At 44.8% G+C, this 21,844-nt stretch overlaps 1 protein-coding gene across 7 annotated transcripts in view; it reads left to right on the plus strand.

The window, feature by feature from the left end:
- The window catches only part of UNC79 (unc-79 subunit of NALCN channel complex), a 149,815-nt gene that overhangs the window by 11,166 nt on the left and 116,805 nt on the right, over nt 1–21,844 (plus strand). For 4 of the 7 annotated variants that reach the window (XM_048854188.2, XM_048854187.2, XM_048854189.2 and 1 more), the window contains 8 exons: nt 1,045–1,349; nt 3,845–4,015; nt 8,017–8,109; nt 10,160–10,215; nt 10,948–11,077; nt 13,219–13,283; nt 18,984–19,072; nt 20,192–20,232. In XM_048854188.2, the coding sequence (XP_048710145.1) occupies nt 1,045–1,349; nt 3,845–4,015; nt 8,017–8,109; nt 10,160–10,215; nt 10,948–11,077; nt 13,219–13,283; nt 18,984–19,072; nt 20,192–20,232 (950 nt within the window). Of the gene's footprint in view, nt 1–1,044; nt 1,350–3,844; nt 4,016–7,992; nt 8,110–10,159; nt 10,216–10,947; nt 11,078–13,218; nt 13,284–18,983; nt 19,073–20,191; nt 20,233–21,844 lie in introns of those variants that run through there. The other 3 variants (XM_048854190.2, XM_048854191.2, XM_075129841.1) reach the window with 3 other exon arrangements.

The raw sequence follows: 21,844 nt of genomic DNA on the forward strand, positions 1-21,844 counted from the left end.
GGACGAACGTGTTTATAACAATTTTAAAAAGACATAGCAAGCTGGTTGATTTTTAGTCTCTATTTTGATGCCCACTAAACTATTTTAATTTTTGAAATTATCTTTCATTTAGTTTGTAGTGAGTTTTGTTGAATAATAACGTAAGTAGCAGCAGGAATGTATGATAACACACTGTCTGATGTGCAGTTCTATAACTGGTATTGCTTGCTTAGCCCTTAGATTTGGAAGTACCTATTTACCAAAAGAGTGTTTGTATTCATAAAATAAAATGTTTCCTCCCCAAATATGGGCAAAATTAGAAACACACATAAACAACCATTATCATTAGCTCTCAAACATATGCTAAAGATCATCTACTATATATTATTTTATAGCTTCTCCAAATGTAGTTTAGTTAACATTTTAGAAATATTATATTATTTCTAAATCCATGTGCCTGTTTAAACTTCATTATCTCAAATGATACTGACGGAATGTCATGAAACAGTATCATAAAATACATACAGACATTATTTTGATGCGATAAACATGTGATTTTTAAGACTATCTTAACAAACCCACATGTTTATTCTTTGCTAAAACATGTTTCTGAAAGTGCCACACCTATATTTTACAAGTTTTCACTCCCTTGGTTCAAACAATGTTACTGAAAAAATATTTCCCCCAAACCTTCTCAGAAGCAAATTCTCCAGCTATTTGGACACAGCTATTCTTTTCATAGCAAGCAGCTCAATTCCCAAATTCTGCTTAACTGTGAAACATGGGTATGGCACTGAAACATGCATTTTTATATTTTTGCTCCTTATGAACCAGATAACACATGAGATGCAATGAAAATTTTTACAAATGGCAATTTTTAATTTTACTCTCTTGAAGCATGGAAATAATGGTTGCTAGATTTGCCAACATACTGGTATTGGTAGAAATTGCATCTTATGTGGGGTATATCTGGTGTTTTATTATTTGTTTTATAGTGTCATTTCAATGTAATGTGCTGTTCTTTGTGTCTTTGTTGTCTCTTTTTTTTCTTTGTCCCCCCAACAGCATTTTGTCCCGCACAGGGAAGAAGGAGAATCAAGATGCCTCCAATTTGACAGTGCCCATGACCATGTGTCTTTTTCCTGTGCCATTCCCACTCACCCCATCTCTAAGACCACAGGTCAGTTCCATCAACCCTACTGTTACTCGCTCCCTCCTTTACAGCGTCCTGCGAGATGCTCCATCTGAACGCGGCCAGCAAAGTCGTGATGCTCAGTTATCAGACTACCCATCATTGGACTATCAAGGACTTTACGTGACATTGGTGACTCTGCTGGATCTAGTTCCTTTGCTACAGCATGGTCAGCATGGTAAGCAGGTCTTTGAATCCTTACCGTACACGTAGATCCAGTGCTCTGAATCCATGTGTGGTATGTAAGGCCTGGGCTACGCTACACAGTTATGTTGACGTAAGCTTCCTTGTGTCAACCTAGCTGTGGAAGTGTCTACACATAAATTTGGCTCCTGCCGATGTAAGCGCCTCTTTATGCCGATTTAGTAACACCACCTCTCTGAGTGGCATAGAGTCACAGTCAATGTAATTAGGTTGACGCAGTGTCAGTGTAGACGCTGTGTTGGTTAAATTGACTGTTCCTGGCTTTCAGGGGATGTTCCACAATGCCCCACACTGACAATTCAATCGATACAAGTGCTCCTGGTGAGGAGGTGAACTGCTGACACAAGGACCCAAGTGTGCGCGCACACAAGCGATTTAATAATTGCTGATGTAAGTTAGGTCAACATATTTTGTAGTGTAGACATGGCCTTAATAAAATAATAGAGATGGGCCTAAACTGGTCTAGATTTTGAACCTATTCAAAAAATGGAAGTATTTTTATCTGGCCTTTTGGTTTGACTCCATTGAAGAGTCAGGGCCTATTTGCAAATTGTGGACCTGGCTTTGGGTTTGGATTCTGGAGCCCACTAATGCTCAGGGATGTGAGGATCAGGCCCATCTCTGAGTAAAATGTAAAGTGGATTTGATAAAAGATCTTAACAACATTTTAACAATGTAATAGAGACTGGTTTAAAATGTAACTGCGTAAAAAGAAAGGATTGTAAGTCTGAATATACAGAAATAGGGGTTTTTGCACAGTGCTTTGAATCATCTCATCACAAAATTTGTTAGATTTTGGTCACATGTTGCTATTTATATTGTTCTTAGTCAACTCCTCCAGTATTCAATTTTGTAGACTGTGGTTATCTTTACTGAAAGCCTGGGGCCCAGTTCTCCCCATCTCAGGATACCAGTATCTATCTTGATTTCAGTGGGTGTTACTTGTACACTGAGGTGCAGAGAACTGTGCTCTAGGCTGCTAAGTTTTGGTAAGTATATGAATTAATTTAACAGGAAAGAGTTCCCTGTTGCTTTCAGAATTCCTTTGGGATTGATATCATATTTTGATCCCAGTAGAGATGTAGAAAGAGATGATATGATGTATGTACAGTGGATTAAAATTTGCAAGGAAACTTGTCATTTATTCCTTCCTTCAGCTTAGTAATGTCTTTAATAAAATTTAGTTATCAGAACAACTTAGATCTGTTGGGTAAGAACAATGCTGTTGTGCCTTCAGCCAGACCACTTGTGTTTTGATCCTGTCAGATTTCACAAGCTAGGCCACCCTTGTACTTAATACTTTTTCTGCAAGATGCTGAGCATTTATTGCAAGAGAGAGGCACTCTGCGTCCTGCAGTATCTGGCCCTTGCATGGAGGACCTTTGAGGAACACTAAAATGGAATACAGTAACGATTGTTAGAGCTTATAGCGTGCTTTTCGGCCATAGATCTCTAAGCTCTTTACAAAGGTAGGTATAAATATCCCCAGTTTACAGATGGGGAAACAGAGGTACAGGCTGCCTAAGTGACTTGCCCAAGGACACATAGTGAGTTAGTCACAGAGCTTGGACTAGAAACCCAGGTGCTGCAGGAGGTGGTTTTTGTGATTCATAGGAATTGCCAGACTGGATCAGACTCAAGGGTACCTCTAGTCCAGTATCCTGTCTCTGGCAGTGGCCGGCACCAGATACTTCAGAGGAAGGCAAATGTGGGAGAATCTGCCTCCCTCCTCACAGGTCTGATCCTGATATCTAAAGATTGGCTTAAGCCCTGAAGCACAAGGTTTAATATCCCTTCCACAATTTTGGGTATAATTAATTATGATAACTCTGAATATACTTGATATCCATATAAATATCCAATCTCTTTTTAAATCTTGGTGAGTTCTTGGCCTCAATGACTTACTGTGGTAATGAATTCAACAGTTTAATCACTTGTCATGTTGAAAATACAGTGGCATTCTTCCCTCTGAGTCAGCACAAAACCAGTGCCCCAGTTTGGTGTTCTGGAGGCACTTTGCTGCTCTTTGAATGAGATTTAAAACTTAGGTTCTGCTTTCCTGTGGTTATGACAGCTTCTACGGCACTCTTTGCAAGAATAGGTCGGTTAATATACCAATGTCCTGGCCAAATTCTAACATTGATAGTGGCATTCTCCCTACCTAAACCCACGCCCCCATCCATGCTCCTGTGCTGGTTTCACAGAGTTCATTTCCCTCTAAACTGTTGCTATTTGCTGTTAAACAGCTGCCTCCTTCCACCCTAGAAGGAAATTCATTATAATGGTGGGTGAAGTGATTCCTGTGTGTTATTTAGAAATTTAGTTGATATTTAAACAATTTTGGGGAGACAGGCACAATTTAAGTGTAAGTTATTATGATAGTTTTGTAAACAGTCCATAAACCAAAAAATACATCATGTTTTTTTTTCTAATATAATGATGCTCTGTTTATTGAATTTTCTTTGACAGATCTTGGACAGTCAATTTTTTACACAACCACATGTTTGCTTCCTTTTCTCAATGATGACATCCTGAGTACTTTGCCTTATACAATGATTTCAACATTAGCCACCTTTCCACCATTTCTGCACAAGGATATTATAGAGTATCTCAGTACCTCTTTTCTACCTATGGCTATATGTAAGTGGAGTTCACTCTAATAATGTTACATTTCAGAAAGTATATAGGTTTTTGAAATAACATTAGACCATAGTTATGTTTTATTTACCATGGGGATGTGGTTACATATTAATCCACTTGCTTGCCTACAAAAAATAATTCAATGTGGCTGCTCTTACCAGAGGAAGTAAGTAGTTCTACAGAATGTCTACTTCTTATATTGTATTACTAGCTTATTTCTTTTCACTTAAGGGGTGAAATAAAACATCTTAAGGTGATATATTGTACTTATTACACTGAGAGCTTCCAATGGCAGCAGTGGGAGTCCGGAATACAGAGCAAATGTACAATATGGTCCTGAAAATACAGATGCACCAGCAATATGTGTAACATTTGCATCGGAATGCACATGAACAACTACGGTCAATATAACTGATGGACATCCAATGGCAGAATTTGGCTCTATCTATTTATCTTATTGTTTTGTACTGAGTAATTATGGGTGCCAAGGGAATCTGTTCTAACTGTAATGGTCAGGAATTAATCTGATAGGTAGTTGATTTTCTGCTTTTCTTTGAAAAGATATTGAATTACTGCATAAAGTTAAAATCCCTGCAAGCTTTGGATTCAAAGCAGTATTGACTATCTGTGTTTTGAACACTCATCTATGTACCTGATAAAAGCTTGCTGACCTTTCAGTAGCTGCTGTAAATACTCTATATGTCTTTTTTCACATTTCACAAATTTGGAGATTGGGGACTATAACAAGAGTCAAGTTGCACCATAACCCTTTGTTATCAGCTCTATAGACCTTTGCTGTATGCAGTGTTGTTGTGTAGCCATGTTGGTCCCAGGATATTCGAGTCCTTTATCTAACAGTATGAACTATTTCTGCATTCAGAGCTTCATTAATGGTACTGGGAGTTTTGCACAGCAAATATCTACAGAATATGGGAAGAAGCATGGTCTAGTGTCCTAAAGCCTAGAACTCTGAGGAGGTCTGTTATCTACTATTCCTGGCTCTCCCACAGATTTGCTGTGTGACCCTGGGCAGGCCATTAACAGCTCTGTACCTCAGTTTTCCCATTTGCAAAGTGGGAATAATAATACTTCCTTATATCATGAGGGTCTTGTGAGGCTTGATTCTATAATGTTTTCTAAAGCTCTTTTATATTGTGGATGGAAGGTCCTATAGAAATACAGATCAATATGCAATAGTCTCACTGTGGTTTTAAAGAATCTTGAACTAAAGCTTTATCTATCCATTACGCTAGTCTGAAAAATGCATCCAATGCAGAACTTTCTATAGAGTGCTCCTCCAATCCTGAATTTCCTCAAATCTCTGAAACTAGTCTCCAAAACAACCTATTAAGCCTAATTCTGTCTTTAGTTAAATGGATACTAGTCCCCCCAGTAGATATTGTACATATGTAACTGAGAGCAATAGTTAGCCAATTGCCTTTTTCTAACACAGCTTTCTCAAATCACTGTATAAATCAATCCAACTCTATATTTTGTTTCTAATACCGCATGGTACCTTTTCTCTGTAGACTGTATTTTAAATGCTAGGTCAGAACTGCGGGAGAATGCATATTTCGCAATATAAATTCTCACAAACAGATCGTGCCATAATAATTTGGGGATTGTTTTGAGCGGCATGTAATTACTGGGATACTGACTTGGCAGAGAATAGTTCCAGCAGAGCAGTAATTAAATCAGAGGTAATTACACTTGTGGCGTGTACATTCAGGGGTATCAATTATATTCATTGTATGAGTGCTATGATCAGTGGGTCTGGCCATCTATAGCACATTGCTGAACTGTTTCACAGCCTCTCTTCCACTAACCCCACTTGCTTAAGCAGCTCATAACCCCAGCAATGGGCTCCACCAAGCCTTTGCTTTTTAACTCTGTTTCTGCCATCGATATCCAGAGATGAATGATGGCAGTCCAATAAATACCCTCAATCTTCAGGGCTTTCCCAGGATCCTAGCTGGTGGTGACCACTAGCTCAACACTGATCAGCCCATTGGGAGAGCAGCAGAAGCTCCAGCTAGGGCCTATTAAGTCTTATCCCCTACAATCAAAATAATAGCTCCCATATTTAAACACTGCTGTTGGTATCACTGTCCTAGTATAGTTATCCCAGCTAGTGAGGAATGGGATTTAGTTTGAAAATAGTGTTTAAAATTATGCTGCCTAGGGACAAATCTATGCTATAGACCAGGGGGCAGCAACCTATGGCACGCGAGCCAATTTTTAATGGCATGCTGCTGTCTGCTGGACCCGGGCAGACAACAGCGTGCCACTAAAAATCCTGCCCGGCCCGGCCTGCTCTATTCCGCCTTCTGCCCACCGCTCTCTTCTTGCAGGGCAGGCAAGCTTCCCACTCCCGCCGCCTCTTCCCCCAGTGTGCAGGGTTCCTGCCCCTCCTCCTCTCCCTTTCTGCAGCTGATCAGCTGATGGCCCTTGCTACGGAGCAGGAGAGGTAAAAGCGGAGCCACAGCGCGCTCATTGCTCCAGGGACCTTGGGAAGGGAGTGGAATCAGGGCCTATCCCCTCCAGCCCCCTGCTGTGAGCTGCTCAGGGCAGGGGGCTGGGAGCACCCCCACAACCCCAGCACACACCCCCAGCCCTCTGCCCTGACCCTGCACCCCACCACACCCGCCAGCCCTCTGCCCTGAACCCTCCTCACACACACCCAGCCCTCTGCCCACAACCCCAGCCCTGACTCCGGCATCCCCCACACATCCCCAGCCCCCCCCACACCACATGCCCTGACTCTTGCACCCCCCACATCCCCACTCTCACCCTGAGCACCAAACGGGAGCTCCTGCACACTGCCCCCCAACATTCCCACCTGCACCCCTCGCACCAAATGGGAGCTGCCCAGGTAAGTGCTCCACACCCAAACCTCCTGCCCCTACCCTGAGCCCCCTCCCTCATTCTAGCTCCTGGCCAGACCCTGCACCCCAACCCCCAGCCTGCTCCTTCACCCCCAGCCCTGTTCTCAGCACACTCCCACCCTCATCTCAGTGCATTAGAGAGAGGAAGAGAATGGCTAGAACCAGGGAGAAGGTAGGTACCTACTCTATGTGGACAGGGCCGGGACTCCAGACCGGCAGTGGGCTGAGTGGGGCCGGCAGCCAGGACCCTGGGTGGCAGGCGCCGGCGGACAGAACCCCAGACCGGCAGAGGGCTGAGCAGCAGCGGGCTGAGCCACTCAGCCCACTGCCAGTCTGGTGTCCCGGCCGCTGGCCCTGCTCAGCCCACTGCCAGCAACAGGCTGAGCGGGCCGGCGGCGTAAGATCAGCATTTTAATTTAATTTTAAATGAAGCTTCTTAAACATTTTGAAAACCTTGTTTACATACAACAATAGTTTAGTTATATAGTATATAGACTTAGAGAGAGAGACCTTCTAAAAAACGTTAAAATGTATTATTGGCATGCGAAACCTTAAATGAAAGTGAATAAATGAAGACTTGGCACACCACTTCTAAAAGGTTGCTGACCCCTGCTATAGACCAACAATAGCCAGCACGCTGTTCCACTCCAGCCCCACCCACCATTCCTCAACACCATTCCTCTCATTGTCCCTGTTGCCCCATTCAGTAGCTCCCCAAGCTTCCCATTGTTTCCCACAAGGACCTAAATCCTAACAGCAAAAGACTGTAGGCTATGGTGTGTTGTAAGCTGATATTTTGGCCATTTTGTGGGTTGCAGACTGAAAAATTTGAGAACCACGGTTCTGGAGCAGGGTTTTGCTAGCACAGCTGTCAGACAGAAACCTTGCTATTCAGGGGAACTGGGCTAAAACCCTGTGAGCAAACACCACATCTACAATAGTCTTTCTTTTGCCATCAGAGAGATTTTACCCCATCACAGTTGTTTTTTTTTTTTTTTAAAAAAAATACATGCAGCCCTATGCATTTTATTTGCGTCAGTCAAAATCTAAACTGGGTGCAGTTGTTTTCTAATTTTTCTTGCTGTACGCTAGGAGATATTTTTGCTTCCCTTTAAGTGGGATCTTCGAGGAGAGAAGGAGTGCCTGCACACGTCAATCTGTCTGCATCTTCAATGCTAATGATTGCAATGCAGTACACATCAAATCCTGGTATGTATAAATAAATATGCACCATTGTTTGTATCTCTCTGTCAAGGGTATGAGTCATGAAATATTACGTCAAAGAGAGTGTTTGAGAACTCAGCTCACTGGAAGTTCAGACAATTGGAAATGCTCTTCCTCTCCATGCTGGTATTGCAAAATGGGATTTAAAAATAATCCTTTCAGTTAAAACTTGCCATTTCTGAGACTGGTATTTGAAGCAGCAATGTTCCAGATAACTAGGCTTGTCCAGATTCCTTATTTATTTTATTTGTTTATAATTTTGATGGATAATGTCGGTTATTTGTAAGCATTTTTTTCTATTTTTATCAAATTAAATTTTCACAGATGTACAAAATTATGTGTTTTAAGCATATTTTATTAATTTCTATTGATTTAAATGTTCACAGTTGTGGGTATTGGGGGGGGTCAGAGAACAGGGTCAGGAATCAGACAATAAATATTCAGTGACAGTAGATGTTGAGACTGAAAAAAGCTACAGCTTTATAACAATTAAAACACAAATTGTCACCACATGTCAAAACATACAAAGTAAATATTCTTAAATCCAACCCTAATAAGTTCTCAAGCAGCATTCTTCTTACTCTCTCTATCTGTAAATTTCGATTATTATCGATGGAAATATTTTGAAATTGAGACTTTAAAGCAGTCCTGCTTATTTTAGCTTAACACCAGAAAATGGAACATTCTAACACAGGGGTCTCAAACTCAAATGATCACGAGGGCCACATGAGGATTAGTACATTGGCCCAGGGGCCGCATCACTGGCACCCCGCCCCCACTCCACCCCTTCCATGAGGCCCCGCCTCTTCCCACCCCTTCCCTGCCCCCATTCCCGTGCGGGGTGCAGCATGGGGCTCAGGGCAGGGGGTTGGGGTGCAGCAGGGGGCTCAGAGCAAGGGGTTGGGGTGCAGGAGGGGTTTGGAGTGCGGCAGGAGATTTGGCTGCAGGAGGGGTTAGGGGGGTGGGCTCCAGCCTGGCGTGCAATGGGGACAGGGCAGGCTGCCTGCCTGCCCTGCCCCCGCGCCGCTCCGGCAAGCGCCTGGAACCTGGGGGAAGGGAGGCACAGGGGTCTGTGTGTTGCCCTGGGTGCGCCTCCAGGCACCGCCCCCCGCAGCTCCCATTGGGTGGGAACAGGGAATTACTAACCACTATCAGGTAGATAGAATCTGTTTTATTGTCTCATATACTGGACTCTTATACTGCTAGAATCACAATTGTTGTCACTTTTTTAGCAAGACAGCTGTCTACAGTCTCCAAAATAAACTGTAATTAATTTAATTGTAATTAAAAAGCACTTGAAGACAAAATCTGCTCTCTCTAACATTGGCGCAGCCCCAGTGAAGTCAGTGAGGTCACACTACTGTCAAGTGAAGACAACATTCGACCCATAGGAATTGACTCTCTTTGCCATAAACAACTCTCTCCTATTCTATTTATTTATTAAGTTGTGTAGATATTGAAATGCACTGGGCCATCTGTACCATGAGCATGTGAAGAAGTCTCCCACAATACAAACCTAATTAACCAAAGCTGAATAAAAGTAGGCCACGACCTAGAAATAAGCTATTTATATGACAAATTTTAAATATGAATGAGATTTTTGTATGAAGTATTTTGCTTTTTGACTCCCAGATCCCTGCTCTAGCCACAACACTGTTACACCAGAGCTGAATTTGGCATTATATATTCACATACCGCCATAAAAACAAGGTCTAAGTGAATAGGCAGATAAATCAGATGGAGGCAAGGGGAACTACTCCATCTCTGTGTAAAGAGTAAGTGCCAAAATTTGGTACACTAGTAATTCTCATCATTTACTGCATTCCTCAGCATCAACAAACTACTGACATTTAATTTCGGACGCTCAATTATCTACTCTAACCCCAGGATGATGAACCCTTAGCAAATTGTTCACTTTATAAACTGAATTAAACAGAATGTAGATTCAATAAACTAAACTAAATGGGACACAAGCCATTTCTTGAACTTGAGTTTCCATTTCAGTGTCATGCTTATATGGTCTTTTCTCTCTCAGTGTATCATTGTCAGTTACTGGAATGCCTCATGAAATATAAGCAAGAAGTATGGAAAGTAAGTTTGTGACCAAATATACCTTACATAGACAATGTTGTTTACAATAATGAAAACCAGCTGGTTTGAAAACTGTAGTCACTTTGAGCCAGAAAGTCAGAAGTCGTGATCTCCGTATGTGATCCTCTTGCTGAATTTGGGGTAAGCAGCTGTTGGTTGCTCAGAATTGGAATTTATAGATGCTGTTCCATCTCTTCAGATCAGGGCCCGTTTTCTGAATCCTGCTTAAATGTGGCTCAAGTTGGGAAAAATCTTGTAAGAGCAAGAGATCTTACTAGTTCATATTGGACTGAATTTTTATGAGGACGGTTTGTGCGTAGTATCATTGAGGCCAGAGGTAATTTAGTCCCTATTCAACCTCAAGTCTGGATTCTTATCCTTAGCCTGAACCAAATCTGAATCCAGTTATGGATTCAAACTCCACCTTTTTGGTCTGTATCTAGACAGAAGGCTTAACTTGTTTGAAGTTATTATATATGATATGCATTGTGGTAGCAGCTGGAGGCCCCAGTCAAAATCACATACTCATTATGCTAGGTGCTTTACAAACACACCAGTAGAGTTGCCATCTAATCTCCCCCAAAGAGTTTGCAAAAGGTGGTGGGCAGGGTGTAAAATGTGTACAATCTTTATGCGTGTATGCACATTTGAAAACATACATCAAGTAATGTTATGAAATGAGTAGTGTTTTGTCACCATGCAAACTAAACAGCTACACATGTTTTTCCTTAGGACTTGCTGTATGTAATAGCTTATGGTCCTTCTCAAGTTAAACCTCCAGCAGTACAAATGCTATTCCACTATTGGCCCAATTTAAAACCGCCAGGGGCAATAAGTGAGTACAGAGGACTGCAGTACACAGGTAAGTGCAAAAATGTTTGTATAAACCCAAATAAATACAATAAATGAGGAGGTCTGGTGTGTACTAGTGTTAGCTGTTAACTCTTGTCAGAGTGATCCTAACTACAATATTCTATAGGTAGATATATTAAGTATAAGCAATGTCTATTTCAGTGTGCTTTCAAAAGGTGATGATAATTGGTAGTAGTTATGGGTAGTAGAAGCTGGATCAGATCCAATAAATACAGTGTGTCAGTCCCAACACTAACTGGATAACCCTCTCCCCATAAACCTACAGTGAAAAGTCCTGAACCGGGATATAAATGTACCCTGTAGGTCCAAGAAGGAATCCCTTCCATGTCCCTTTCTACTGTCAGTTGGATGCTAGTGATGCCTCATTTGTTATAGCTGCTGCCGTTGCTATGACTCCTCTTCTAGCTATTACTGTCACTGGAGTCAGGTGCAAACAGAGCTCAGTAGGAAAGTTCCCAGGACTGGAAAGAAGGATGTGGGAAAGCAGGAAGAGAGAGACGAAGTTGAGTAGGTGGATGGCACAAGGTCTCACGCTCACCTTCCTCTGTGCAGTTTTTGCATCTTATATTGGTAGGGGATTGTGCTTCTGCTGGGGTGGTTCTTAAGGTGGGGAACTTCCTTTTGCTGCTTGTTGGCCTTAACCCCATCTCTCTGCTTTGAAGAATCATATTTTCAATACTGTATTGTGTTGTCCTTTTTGGATTTTTTTTCCATTTGGAGTACAGTTGGGCTGGCACCAGAACCCCACACTCAAATAACCCTGAACTTTGGGACATTCAGAATGTGAACTTGGATCTGAATCCAAATTATGCCCCTGGAATACACCTCTAATATTTGATTTCTGTCACCTCCTATGTAGCATTCCCTTCCCCTTTTTAATGAAGTCAGATTATTGGGATTTAAACGTTGCTCTGCTTTGTATATTGCTGGTTTCTGATCTTGTTCATTGTATTATATTTTAAATTGTTGTGCGGCTCATTTAGTGCTAGATTGTGTGTCTGGGCCACAGTATTGTCACCCTCAAGAGAGCAAAAATAAGATTTGGACCCCAACAAATCATGAGATTGTCCCCAAAAATCATAGGCTTTCTAAAATTAAAATATTCCATTCTGTGGTTTTTGGTCTGTCTTCTGGTTTTTGAACTGCTCCTGCCCATCCCCAGCGTGTGCATGACAGTGTTGCAAACGATTCCACATTTATTGGGTAAAGTGATTTTTGGCTCCCACTACAGGAGCTCTTGCCCCAAAATTTGCCTGTTCCCTGCCAGCAATTCTGACCCCACTCCTCTCAGTTCAGCCCCACAGCTTCCTCTCTGCTCTTCATGGGTTCTTCACCCCCCCACTCTCAGGCCTGGGGGACTGCAGCAGGGTACCCTCTCCCCTTTCCAGTTGTGAGCAGGGGGCAGCTCGAGGGGCTGCGGAAGAACACTCATGCTGTCCGGTCCCTCACATTGCTCAGAGGATGGGATGGAGTTGCCCTGAGCAGTGGTCTGTTTAGTTCCCTCCTTCCCCCTCCCCTCCTGTCAGAACAGTTTTGGTTTGGTATGGGGTGGTGGTGAGTGCTTTTCCTGTAGCAGTTCTGATTGGTTGCTCAGCCCCAGGAGGTAGGCGAGTGAGGAAGACAGCTGATCAGAGGGGGTTCCCCACTAGGCAGGGCACAAATTCCCTAGACTAGAGGGCTGGAATGTGTGACAAAATCTGAGCATTGAGGACACAGCCCTTAGTAAGGGATAGTGTGTTGCTGAGCTGGCCTCGGAACAGCTCAGCGAAAGAAATGTGCTTTAGGGGGCCACAATTTCCAGGCTACTCCTCTATGCTCACTGGAGGTAGTCAGAAACTAATCCAAAGTCTGGGTAGCATGAAAGAAATGAAAGGGCTGCTGGGGAGGGTTCCTTACTCCTGCCTTATACCCTTGTGTGTGGGAATACAGTCCACCTCCTAATCCAAACAGGCATGTTATAAATTGTTGTTGTTACTAGTATGCTTCCTGGGGCAGGGGTCATGTCTTCCTCTTTATTTGTATGCAGATAGCACAATGAGGCCCAGTCTGGATTGGGGCATCTGGGCACTAGCATAAATGGTACCTATGAATAATATTTGTTTGTTAATCAGCTGTGTTTTGGTTTTGCAGCCTGGAATCCCATCCACTGCCAGCACATTGAATGCCATAATGCAATTAACAAACCAGCTGTGAAGGTAACAGTCATTTCCACAGGACCAGAACTTTGCCCAGTTGAAGGCCTTACTGTAAAATTTCTGTAAGCCCATGGGTTGAAGCTAGGGCCCCATTTTGTCTCTGGTCACACACTGAAGTCGGTAAGACTTGTATGTAACCAAGGGCTGAGTTTGGCATGGAAATTGCTTGCAGTTACCCATATCTTTAATGGCCTGCTTTGCCTTCTACTGAAGTCAGTTGCAAAACTCCCATTGACTTCCATAAGATCAGATACAGGAACTAAGATGGCAGCATGGCCTGTGGAAACTAAAGGTCCTAAGAATACATCTTGATGGCCTATGTAGCCTGGCTGCTCAGATGAAGATGGAGTATTTCATCCTGGAGCCTCCATGAGCTATGTCCCCATATTAAATATAAGGATGGTTGCGGGCCACATATAGGGTTGCCAAGTGTCCTGTTTTTGACCAAACGGGATGTTGGCATCGCCAACCGGGATGTTAAAAGTCCAGTCGGCGGCACAGCAGGGGCCCAGGGCTAAGGCAGACTCCCTGCCTGCCCTAGCTCTGCGCAACTCCTAGAACAGCCACCAGGTCCCTGCAGTCCCTAGGTGCATGGGCGGCCAGGCAGGCTTGATGTGCTGCCCCCCCTCGCTCCCCCAAGGGCCGGCTCTGCAGCTCCCATTGGCCAGGAACCAAGACCAATGGGAGCTGTGGGGGCGGTGCCTGCCGGTGTGAGGGCAGGGCACAGAGCCGCCTCGGCTGCCCATGTATCTAGGGGACCTGGCGGCCGCTTTCTGGGACCCATGGTAAGTGCCACCAGGACCGTGCAACTCCTCCCGCATCCCAACCCTCTGCCCCAGAACGAAGTCCCCTCACACACCCAAACTCCCTCCCAGAGCCTGCACCCCACACCTCCTGCACCCCAATCCCCTGCCCCAGCCCCGTGAAAGTGAGTGAGGGTGAGGGAGGGTGAGCGACGGAGGTAGGGGAGATGGAGCAAGCAGTGGCAGGGCCTCAGAGAAGGGGCAGGGCTTCGGGGCAGGGGGCAGGGCAGGGGTGTTCAGTTTTGTGCGATTAAAAAGTTGGCAACTATCCACATGGAAAATCTCTGGAGTGGTCTCTGGCTACCCCAGTGTTATGTTTTCTCAAAAATGTTACTTATTATATTCTCCAAAGTGCTTTAGAAAGAAGATAAATAGCATCATCCCCGTTTTACAGGAAACAGGAATCACAGAGAGGTTAAGTCATTCAGACCCCAGGGTCATTCAGTGGGCAGTAGGAGAGTCAGGAATAGAATCCACATTTACTGAGTCCAAGTCTAGTGCACACTGCCTGTAGTAAAGCTATTTATTTATTTATAGACCTAACCTATGTTCCAGGCACTGTATAAACATTAAAACAATTAGACTGATCAAAATGACACTTGACAGATCTCTCCCTTCCAGCAAACTAGGCTCCCAGTATATTATAATTGCAAAAAAAGATGTTCACACTTGACTTCAGAGCTCCCAACATTTCCCACCCAGCATATTCCAACTCCAGCCCCTCATCCATCCCTTCCCAGTCACCTCCAGTTAGGTCCTCCCATCACCAGAGAAAGATAACAGGTAGGTGTTGCATTGTGACCTGAAGACTCCAGCCATTCAGTGGGGAGAGTAACTCTTAGTGAGATTTACAGTTCTAAGGTTTGTACATGAAAATGCTTAATGCTTAGAAGTCTCGAATGGACTTTCATCTGAACTACTTTTTGTAGAATGAAGATCAGAGCTATGTAGAGATATATGAACTGAGGCCTATTCTCTCTTCGATACATGCCCTAAACTCTTGTTAATAGAGAGAGGATGGAAGTTACATCCAAAGAATAATATACCCTGTCATTCGCAGCAAGATCAAGCTCTTGGCTAGATTAAGAAACTTTTAATTTCATTTAGAAGTGATATTATGATGTCTGTTAGCGATTGCCTTTTGTCTTCACTGCCCCCTTGTGATGAAACAGGGTGACACAGCAAGGCTGCTTCAGTTTGCATCCTACTCTGATGGACCCCCTCACCATCTAGCCTGCTCATCGGTCCTTTGTCATAACCCTAGCCCTCTGGCTGGATGGCTGGCAGTCCTTTCCCCCTTTCAGGGTGCTAAAGAGTCCAGTGCTTCAGCAGGCCAGTCACCTTAGATGAGGGGCATACAGTCATTGAGCTCTTTGAGTGTGGCCCACTTGCTCAAGACCTTAGTAAACCCTCCTGATGGGTTTGGTAGGGGAGCCTAGGCCTGGCCATTTTCTGGATTCCAGGCTAAGAACCCTGTATAAAGTGGTTGATGTCAATTTCTTTCAACCTTTTACTGTTTCCCTGGTGTGCTTCCTAACACACTGCTCCTGTAGACTGTTCCTCTAGTTCACATTTTGTGGTCCTCTCCTCCAGAGGGTCTGGTTTCCTGGGTGGCTTCTCACTGCTGTGTTACAGAGACCTCTGTTCTCTGTGGCTCTACAGCCTCTCTGGCACTCCCCGGGCTATACTCCAAACTGTCCTTTTGGTTTCCCTTCTGGTTTCCCACATCTAGAGTGTCCTCCCAGCCTTCCTCTTGAAACTGGGGCTGTAATTCTAGCCATTAGCATGTTCCTGTTTCAGACAGGAGTGGGCCCAGATTAACCAATGTGCCCTTGGTGAACTTGCACAGGGCCTACCAGAACACAAAACAACACCCCCCGCCCCCCGACACACACAAATCCCACACTTGATTGGTGCTGTGACCCTGTGTGCCAGGTTGCAATTATACTCAAATTTGGTCCAGCCACCGCTGTCATGCCACAGGGTAGCTGGGTCATACTGGAGTGAGTGGTCCTGTGACCTGGAGCTCAGCCCCCCACTTTTACAATAATCACTGGACCAGCAGAAGGCTTGCTGTACCTCCACCCCTCCCCCCAAAGGTCCAGGGAGGTGCACCTCCTTGCTTGAGAACCTCTGCTCTAGAGGGTTGGAGCAGGGCAGCAAAATGAAGTTTTGCCTAGAGCGGTGATTATCTTGTATATCACCTGCTCTAGTTTAATGAGGACAGGGGGGGGGGAGGGAGGGGAGGGAGAGAGGGGTGAACCACCAATTTCCGTTGTGCACAGAGCCCCAAAACTCTTTTTAATCTGGCACTGAACCGGAATCTTTCTAACTCTCCTGCAAGGACCTGGGGCTGTTGTTTAGGTAGTTAATTCGCTCCTAGGGACAGGAGTTCCCCCAGCTCTGTCTGTGGAGCTGGGAGTTGTGATTTAGGCCAGTTACAGGTCTTAGCCAGCTTCACCTTCAGCTGGGCACTTTTCCCCATCCAGCACATGAGCCTTCTCCTAGTGATATCGGCCTTGCTAGGAGTGGGGAAGCAGCATATAAGATGGTCCCCTTCTTAAAGCTCATCCCAATTGGCTGGGGGAGAGGGGAGTCTTGTCCCACTCACTCTGCAAAGATCCTGGTCCTGGGCCTTTAAAGAGACAGTAATGTGATTCCTCCCAAACACTACTTATTCCCTTGACCATTTCCTCTGTCCCCAGTATCTTCTTGGTCTTTCTATATCACCCCACCACCCCTGAAAAAAAATCTTAAAGGGGGCCTGTCACAAGGATGGTCTACTCACCACTGGAGCGCCTCCTTCTGGCCACATCTGGGGATTAGCTGTGCCAGGCCGATGCTTCTTCCTATGGTTGTGCTCTGTCCCCCTCTCAATTTCGTTCTCTTGGGACTCAACTGCTCCCGCTTTGAGGCTTGGCCCTCCGGCCAGATCACTGTAGTTTTCCCATTCCAGGGGGAAAGTCTCTTAGGACCCACTGTCCCAGGCAGTCTTCTCTTTCACTGCCCCTTAATGGTGCCACTTCCACAGTGTTTGGTAGGGAAACCCAGGCCCACCCTCTACACTGGGTTCCAGCCCAGGGACCCTGAAGCAAACAGTCAAGGTCTGTACAGTCCTAAACATTACTACTGTATCCCTGGGTTGCTTCCTACCTTTCCTTCCCTCACCCCGAGAGTGACTGCAGCCTCGTTCTCTGCTGCCCCCTTCTTCTCTCAGCTACTGGGCTTTATACAGCACCCTCACCCCACCATTCCTGTTCCTCTGAACCTCGTCCCTAATTGGTGCTTGCTCCCTGATTCCTCCTTCAGGTGCAGTCTAGGCGCTTAACTGGTCCACCTTACCCCCTTCAGGCCTTGTGTGGGATGGACACCCCATCACAGGACCATGCCATGTGACTGGGGTGGGCTGACCTCTAGGTACCACTACCCGTAAGGGAAAGATCAACCTGTCACAGTGTCCATGTCCAGACCTACGACTGTCCTGCTTCCAAGTACTTAAATAGTGTAATGCATCTGCTCAAATATGTGATCATGTTGCCATCTAATGGCTAACCCACAAAGGGGATAAAAGCCTCACCACTCGTGCAAGACAGTGGAGTTATTCTTTTAGCTCTGGTGGCAGAGGCCTGCATTTTGAGAGCCGGAGCCCCTGGGTTCCATCTCTGTTATCACATATGTGCTGTATAGCCAAGAGCCATGTTGTGTGTATACTTGCAGTGTATAGGTGTTACAAGTGACACCACTGAGATTGAAAGATCTGGAATTCTACCTTAGCTTGGCCTAAAAATATTGAGCCAAATTCTCCTGTATGAGATTCTGCCTCTTAGGGCATGGCTACACTTGCAGATGTAGAGCGCTTTGAGTTAAACCAGCCTTCGTAGAGTACAGTAGGGAAAGCGCTACAATCTGTCCACACTGACTGCTATAAGCGCACTGGCGTGGACACAGAGAGCAGTGCATTGTGGTATTTATCCCAGCATGCAAGTGACTGCAACATGCTTTTCAAATGGGGGGTGGGGTGGGGTGGGGTGGAGTGTGATAGGGAGTGTGTTGTGGGGGGAGAGAGAGTGGGTTTTTGGGGGGGCTGAGAGCATGTCAGCATGCTGTCTTCTAATTTCAGACAGCAGCAGACCCCCCTTCCCCCGTCTCCCTCTCTCTCACACAGCGTTGCACAGTAATGGTTGCTTTGTCTCAGAGCAGATAAGCAGTCGGCTGTCAGAAACGGAGCTTTCAAAGGGCATATCCGCATTCCTACAGCGAGTTCAAAACAATGACAAGAGTGGCCACTTGACTTAAGGGGATTATGGGACATTTCCAGAGGCTGATCAGAGCGCAGTAATGCAACACTTCGTTCACACTGACGCCCGGGCATTTCAGCCAAGGCACAACAAGCGTTAATCTTTTCACTGAGGTGGAGTACCAGCAGCGCTGTAGCCATGGAGTCAGAGTGCTCTACATGCCTTGCCAGTGTGGATGGGTAGTAAGCTAGGGTGCCCGGGGCTGCTTTAATGCGCTCTAACTCACAGGTGTAGCCAAGCCCTTAAAGCACTGCAATGACCATGAAATATAATACATGTGTTTAGTTATAGTAATGTAACAAAGACACACCTGTGTTACTCCCATAGGCCCATTTAAAGCAAGAATGCAGAAAACAGGACTGACACTGCTCTCCTTTTACACAGACTGGTTCCCTGTTTTGAGCTTGTTTTTGGCGGAAACCATTTGGGACACAACACTGGCAGGTGCTGAGTGCCTCCTGCAAGATGAAAAATGCCCTCCACGAGCACTGACGCCAGTGGATGCTCATTACCTTGTAGCATTGGTCCCTTGGATTGTTATGAAACCAGAGCACTTTCTTGGAGAGAGAAGTTCATTCTGTTCTTCCTGTGTGTTTCAGATGTGCATAGAACCTTCCTTGTCTGTGGCTCTGGGTGATAAGCCACCCCCGCTTTATCTGTGTGAAGAATGCAGCCAGAGGATTGCAGGGTGGGTAGACTAAGACTCAGAGATGAACGAGGATCACAAATAGTTGGTTAAAAACAGCCGCATACAGTGAGTTTACAGCTCCAGATTCTAACACCCTCAATCATGTTGAATAGAATCTTACTCCACAAATAATCCAACTGAAGTTAATGGACCCACCTGTAAAGTAAGGTGCTACCTGGTACGAGTAATTGTAGCAGAGTCCGGCCCAAAGCGAACAGCATTTGCTTTTAGTTTTCACGTTAGTGAGTCTTAAAGGTAAGATTTGTGAATGTTATGATTTTAAGTTATGAATCCACACCCTTTTTGCACAAGAACAATGTCTCTCCTCACCATTAAGAGCACTGTAGTGAGGTCTCCCTTGCTGAGACATCGTTACTTTTATGGAAAATGTACTTCAGAACATTCTCTAGTGCATACCATGAAGTAGCTGCATAAGGAGTTAAAACTAGATCACACTTGTGAAGTACATGCAGAAATACATTCGGACATGAATTATCCTCACATTTTAAGTTTTGTTTGGAAACTTGTTAATTTACAAAATCCACTAATTTGCAATGTGTCTCCCAATCATTAGTGCAAATGAACGAAGTTCTGCTTAGTTCAGAAGCTGTGTATATTTATTTTTGGCCCTTGTTTAACAGACACCTCTGTATCATAGCAGCTGCAGGGAAAAATAATTAAATTTCACAGAAGTCACCTTGGTTTTGAAGTCATCCTTGATTTAAAGCTGCCGGGAAAAGTAATCAAATTTAATTGCAGCCATGGCTTCTAAACAGATATACAGTGTATGGAACAGGTACTTTTCCTTTTTTCATGTTTGTCTAACACTGTTCACCATCAGTTTTTAATCTCAGTATATACAGAACACATTGTGTTTTCTAAATTGCTAAATTAATATCTTCAAAGTAATATTTGAAAGCCTTGAACATGGACAGATATCAGCACAGTGATAATTTACAATCAATAGGGCATAACAAAGAGAACTGATTTAAAACAGCCCACTATTTATTATGTGCTATTTACAGAAAAGCTTTTTCAGAACAGTGTAGGTCACTGATGTTTCTTTTGTGCAAAAATAAAATAAAAAGGGATGTTAATTAAATATTTGAATTATTTTAGGGACCACAGTGAATGGTTGGTTGATGTTCTCCTGCCACAAGGTAAGATTTACTTTAAGGATGAATAACAAGTAATTGTGACTCTACAATCATAAGTTTGTTTATTTTTCTCTGTTATCTAAGGTATTATACATCCAAGAAAACCACACCGAATCCTAGAAAATAATAATTGTTTACACTTAAATGCTCCTTAGCATCTTCAGAGCAGTGTGCAAACATTAGCTAGTCATTATTGTTATTAATCATGTTTATTATGGTAGTCCAGAAGGGCAAACCAAGAGTGAGGCCCCATTATGCTAGGTGCTGTACAAACACAGACTCGCAGATGGTCCCTGCCCCGAAGAGCATCCAATCTAAATAGACAAGACTGACAGGCTGAGGGAAGGGGTAGAACACAAGCAGAATGAACACTGTGAGGGCAGCAAACATGTTAATTGTGCCATTTGGGGTGTGTGTGGATTTACTTAGGAGGGGATTAGCTAAATGGAAAGAAAAGGGAAGGGAAAGTGTGGGTGGAGCAGGGGACAAGAGGGGAAGAGGTGCAGGTGTGGAGTGAAACTGAGGTGAAGAGAATGTGAAGGAGAGGGAGGAGGAGGGGGTGGAGCAAACAGCCAGTCAGCACAGGGCAGAGAAGGTCCAGACAAAACTAGAAAGTTCTCTGAATGCTCAGACATCCAAAGGACCCTTCTTTGGCTGCTTCTGCTCCCACCAGCTGCAGTCTCTGGCTGGCTCCTGCCTTCTTTCTGTCTTCTCCCAAGCCCACATGGTGAGGGGATGGGAGTCACTACCTAGGTTCCAATGCCTTCAGTGTGGAGTGGTCTCCCTGCACAGTTCTGGGTGCAGAAGCATGCTGGGGGAAGGGTGGCTCTGGGTGGGTGCCATTTGATCCCTTCTCTCCAGTGCAGCAGTCAGTATTGCCAGCTTCAAGAGATCAAAAATCATGAGTCAGATCCCAAAAATCATTGGCCCCAAAATCATAACATTTAAAAAAAAGATTATATTGTGTTTTTTAGGCCAGTCTCTTGATTTCTGACCTCCCCTTGTTCATTCCCAGGAGGTGTGCATGTAACAGTGTTGCCCACTCTCCCACATGTAATGGATAAGGTGATTTTTGGCCCCTGCTGCAGGAGCTCTCACCCCCACATCTGCCCTTCTCCTGCCCAGCAATTAATCCTGTATCCCAGTCCCCCATCAGTTGTCTCCCCACCCAAACCTCTTCAGTTCAACCCCCCCTCAGTTTATCTCCCAGCCCCCGTCATCACCACCCCAGCAGTTCAGCCCCCTACCCCATCCACCTTGACTACCCTCAGTTCACCCTCCCAGCACTCACCCCATCTGCTCAGAACCCACCATCAGCCCTCACCCTCCTCACTTCAGCCCCCCCTCCGGCAGCCTCACCTCTGCTTCTTAAGGTTCTTCACCCTCCCCAGACCTGGGGGGCTGCAGTGGGGTCCCCTCTTCCACTTCTGGCAGGGCACCAGCAGCCCAGGGCTGACAGCTGGAGCCCTGGCCATGCCTGGGGCGGCTGACAGGATTTAAAATTAAGCCTCGCTTTTAGAACTCTCAAATGTCAGGATTTTTTTTCAGTTCATGCTTATTTGAGGTTTGGCCCTCCTCCCCTTCTATCAGATGAACTTTCTCTCCCCTGCTGGGG

The sequence above is a fragment of the Caretta caretta genome, chromosome 6 (assembly GCF_965140235.1).
Source record: "Caretta caretta isolate rCarCar2 chromosome 6, rCarCar1.hap1, whole genome shotgun sequence".
Lineage (NCBI taxonomy): Eukaryota > Metazoa > Chordata > Testudines > Cheloniidae > Caretta > Caretta caretta.